This window comes from Carya illinoinensis, chromosome 15 (genome assembly GCF_018687715.1).
Source record: "Carya illinoinensis cultivar Pawnee chromosome 15, C.illinoinensisPawnee_v1, whole genome shotgun sequence".
Classification (NCBI taxonomy): Eukaryota; Viridiplantae; Streptophyta; class Magnoliopsida; order Fagales; family Juglandaceae; genus Carya; species Carya illinoinensis.
In genome coordinates this window covers 37171681-37175762 of record NC_056766.1, presented here as the reverse complement: position 1 = coordinate 37175762, position 4082 = coordinate 37171681, and the positions used below count along the sequence as shown (strand labels likewise).

At 33.0% G+C, this 4082-nt stretch overlaps 1 protein-coding gene across 1 annotated transcript; it reads right to left on the bottom strand.

Moving 5' to 3' along the window:
- Positions 1-482: 482 nt before the first annotated feature.
- Positions 483-1778, bottom strand: LOC122297151 (myb-related protein 308-like). Its single transcript, XM_043107059.1, has 3 exons — positions 1519-1778; positions 1213-1342; positions 483-1039 (listed from the first exon to the last, which is right to left on the bottom strand). The coding sequence occupies exons 1-3, from the start codon at positions 1649-1651 to the stop codon at positions 649-651; spliced, it is 654 nt and encodes a 217-aa protein (XP_042962993.1). The 5' UTR covers positions 1652-1778; the 3' UTR covers positions 483-648.
- Positions 1779-4082: the final 2304 nt, after the last annotated feature.

Below are 4082 nucleotides of genomic sequence, written 5' to 3'. Positions count from 1 at the left end.
CCTACGTTAACTTGAGCCTCAAGCAAACTCTATGCATGAACTTTACTCGAGCACCATGTCGAGCAAGACTCGAGCAAACTCTCAGCTTGACATCTTCTCAACTCAAACTAGGCTAGTTCCATATAACCCAACATGTAGTTTATCAAAAATGATCGTCAAAAATTTTTCTAATCAATTTCAGGTGAGAGAATGTTAACAATATAATATAAATAATCAAGTAAACATTTTTCCATCAATTGAAGTATTTAATTTGGATTTCACATCATATCAGATTAGACATGCACCATTTTGAGATTGAACATTGACTTTATAATTCAGTACCATATTTAATTAAATATTTCAGCTAAACTATTCCTATAAAATATTTTGTTCAACAATTATTATCAAAATCTAATTATATTGGGTTAATTGAGCAGTTTTGAAGTAGTCCTCGGATTTGATATTTGTTCCATGCATACACGTATATTCCTCCACATATATACTAGCACTAAGAAATGAACTATTTCCCATTGATCATTAGACAAACAACAAAATTTTAGTACAGGTTTTCAGGGAGCAATGTATAACTCCGATCTCACACGTACGTATTAGCGCTAATGGGAATATTGCAATCACAGATAGATGTAAAATGTACCGTCCCGCGCGTGCTTAATCCTCAATGCTAGAGGACGGATGCAATGCTCGAGTACTGGCCACTTGCTCATGATCCGACTCCATAAGATCATCAGGAAGTCCAATGGTGAGATCAAGATTCAATTCAGGTAAGCTGTTTGTGTTGCTGATCTCCGTGCCACTTGCAGAATTCACGACTCCATTGTCGTCATCATCATGATCTGCTTGGGAGCTCGACTCTGCTGCCTTATCTGTAGGGTTATAAAAATTTGAGACCAAGGATATGCTAGGGCGAGGGAGTACTCCCAAGCGATGGTTGTTGGAATCCGTGCCCATCTGATCTAGTTTTCTTTTGAGATGTGTGTTCCAGTGATTCTTCACTTCATTGTCTGTACGCCCCGGTAGTCTTCCAGCTATCAATGACCACCTAAACCAATTTAATTTGTACATAATGAATAAGTCATATGTGTTTGATATTTTTATGATTTCATTAGTCAATCACTACGAGAAATCCCATATGTATTTACGTACGCGCGCGTGCGTGCATACACACACATATATACATATCTGCATTTATAAAGTGAGCATGAGATGTTGCACCTATTTCCAAGAAGTGCATGGAGCTTGATAATGAGTTCCTCTTCATCTTCACCAATGTTGCCACGTTTAAGGTCAGGCCTTAGATAGTTTACCCATCTTAATCGACAACTTTTACCACAACGAAGCAAGCCTGGACATGAGTTACAAACAATATTCGCAAAGCACCATTACTACTTTATTTGAAGTCTTCAAAGAAGGAAAGACCGGAGGAAGAAGGAGAAGAAGAAGAAGAGGAAGAAGAAGAAGCATGCAGAGGTTTTAGTGTATATATGCCTACACATGATATTGTATTAGATGCATAAATACCTGCAGCCTCAGGAAGCGAACGCCAGCAACCTTCTCCATGTTTTTGGATGTAATCAATGAGCTTCTGGTCTTCTTGCTTCGACCACGCTCCTCTGTTCTTCATCTCTTTCTTCTCACAGCCAGGTTTCCTCATTGTAACCCTATCAAGCTGCAATCACAGAGTTGGGGATTAATGTAGAGGCCCTGAGAAGCTGACAAACGGGCTATCGATAGATCAGGGAGAAAGAGAGAGAATTTCTGAAAGAGCAAAAGTGAATAAAGGAGAAGGGAAATATAAAAGAGTTGTCCAGCTGGGTTTTGACTTACCGGTAGCCGTAAACCATAGATCGATCACCTTCTGTCGAGGTTGGTGTGACCGTGCCTGCGGCCAATTGCTCTCTCTTGCCAATCTAAGTTCAAATGCCAGTAGCATTGCAAGTAGTATTGTAAGTATGAGAAATAATTAATCTGTACATAAATTTTATAAAAACAAACTAATTATAAATTAAAATAATTTAATGTGATTTGAGATTATAAATACTCTTTATTTTTTCTTGAACATATTTCATGTTACATTAAACCGTGTCATTTTATAAATTTATTTTTATAAAATCTCTATGTAGATGTGACACTTCTCATATTTTATTATATTTTTTATACCTCTAGATAGTAGCTATATATAATTATAAGAAAATGAATTTTAAAACAGATTGATATTAATAAGTTTTACAAACAATATATGTGGAAATAGCATTATTTTGATGTTATTTATGGGTTTAAAGAATCTCACAGAATTAATCCTTTGTTTAACTAATTAATTAACTGGGGAGAAAATTAGTCTTTGATCTTCCTTATATAAATTATAAATATATATATTTATATCTTCTATATATAAAAAGTGTGTATGAAACGGAAAATCTTGTTTTAACGGTTTTTCTTGTTTTTCCGTTAAAGTTAACACCGTTTGTTTTAACGGTTTGGCACATAAAATGAAGACATAAATGTTGAAAGAGATAGCATTCAATGTTGTTATATGATTTATTAATATCAATAATTATAATACTTAATAATTTATATAATAATAAGTAATTAAATATTAGTTATTATATTTTTCTCTTTCTCCTTAACATATACACGTGTATTAGGTGCATAAGACGTGAATCCCTAAGTATAATATACGTATATTATACGTTTCATTAACTCAGATTATTGAGTATTCTAAATTTAAAAATCTCATATAATATATAATACAAGTGTGTTTAATCAAAGTGTTTTTTTTTCCATGGTAGTAGGACGTAGCTTCCGCTAAGTCATATTTCATACGTGGGCTTGCTATGATAGACACATGACAAAGGCCGTGATCCTTGAGCTAATCAAGAAAGAGTAAATTCGGCTAACAATTTCAAAATATATTTTATGATTTATATATATGCTATATATAGAAAATATTATACCACAAATTTTATAAAAAGATTATGTTTTAACTTTATGTTATCCCTGATCGACTCAACCAACAGCAAAATAAGAATTTCAATATTGTCTCTATTGATTGTCTACAGGATGATATAAATTGATGAATTATAATACAAACATCAAACGACACATATTTTGAACTACCGTTTGTGTTAGACTTTTATTAAATTTTTCGTATACATCTTTACTAAAATTATAGATGTTATAAACATGTATTGGATTATATAATATTTTGAACTAATTTTTTTATTTTCTCCAATATGCCTTAAATTATTAAGTGACATCAATAATTTTTATAAAATATATATTATTTTTTACAAATAATCATTTCATAAAATTAGACAAACGTGCTTTGCACGTTACTCCTACCTAGTATATATATATATGTGCGCGCGCGCGCGCGCTAATTCTTTCTTTTATCTTTTTCTGTTCTTCTCTTAGCAAAGTCATGCTTTGTTGATATTTGGTAATTCTGTGGTTAGGCTCATGCGTTCACGTGTTTTTCCCATTGACTGTTAGATTCATGCACAAGGAAAGTGCTAGTCCCACCGGTAAGCCAGAGACTTCTTGTCCCACCTGTAACAAGAACCACAACCAATTAATCAGCAACTCATGATGTCTAGCTAGCTACTTTCCACCTTTTATTTTTCTTGATAATTTTTTTAATCATTTTATTTTCTATTGCTTAAAAAGGAAATTAACATGCAAACCCTAACAAGAGGTATAAATATAAATATATATATATATATATATTTATATATTAATGATAGGCAGATCGGGATGATCATCTGCATGCAGATCATTATTTTTAACAGTGACGAGATGATTTTAGGAAAGAAGTATGATCTCTGATCGGATTTATCTACATAGGATTATCTGATCTCTGACTCTCTCTTATATATAATGACAAGGAACCAAACTGCATGCATAGATCTTTGATTTTCTTTTTGTATATCCTGCTTGGAACTAACTTTTCACCAGACTTTATCTTCCAACGAGAAAGTTCCAACCGGAAATATATGCTTCTGTGAGGGGCAAAATATTCAGGCCAGCCCACCAGGCCACTATTGGGAAACAAAGAGGAAAAAAAAAAAAAAAGGTAAGGGAGAAGA

Bases quoted from the DNA above. Each gene is read 5' to 3' on its own strand.
- LOC122297151 (XM_043107059.1), bottom strand. From the start codon at position 1,651: ATGAGGAAACCTGGCTGTGAGAAGAAAGAGATGAAGAACAGAGGAGCG. The intron at 1,343-1,518 runs GTATTTATGCAT...ACTCATGTCCAG, and splicing joins TTCGCTTCCTGAGGCTGCAG to GCTTGCTTCGTTGTGGTAAA. The intron at 1,040-1,212 runs GTGCAACATCTC...AAATTGGTTTAG, and splicing joins CATGCACTTCTTGGAAATAG to GTGGTCATTGATAGCTGGAA.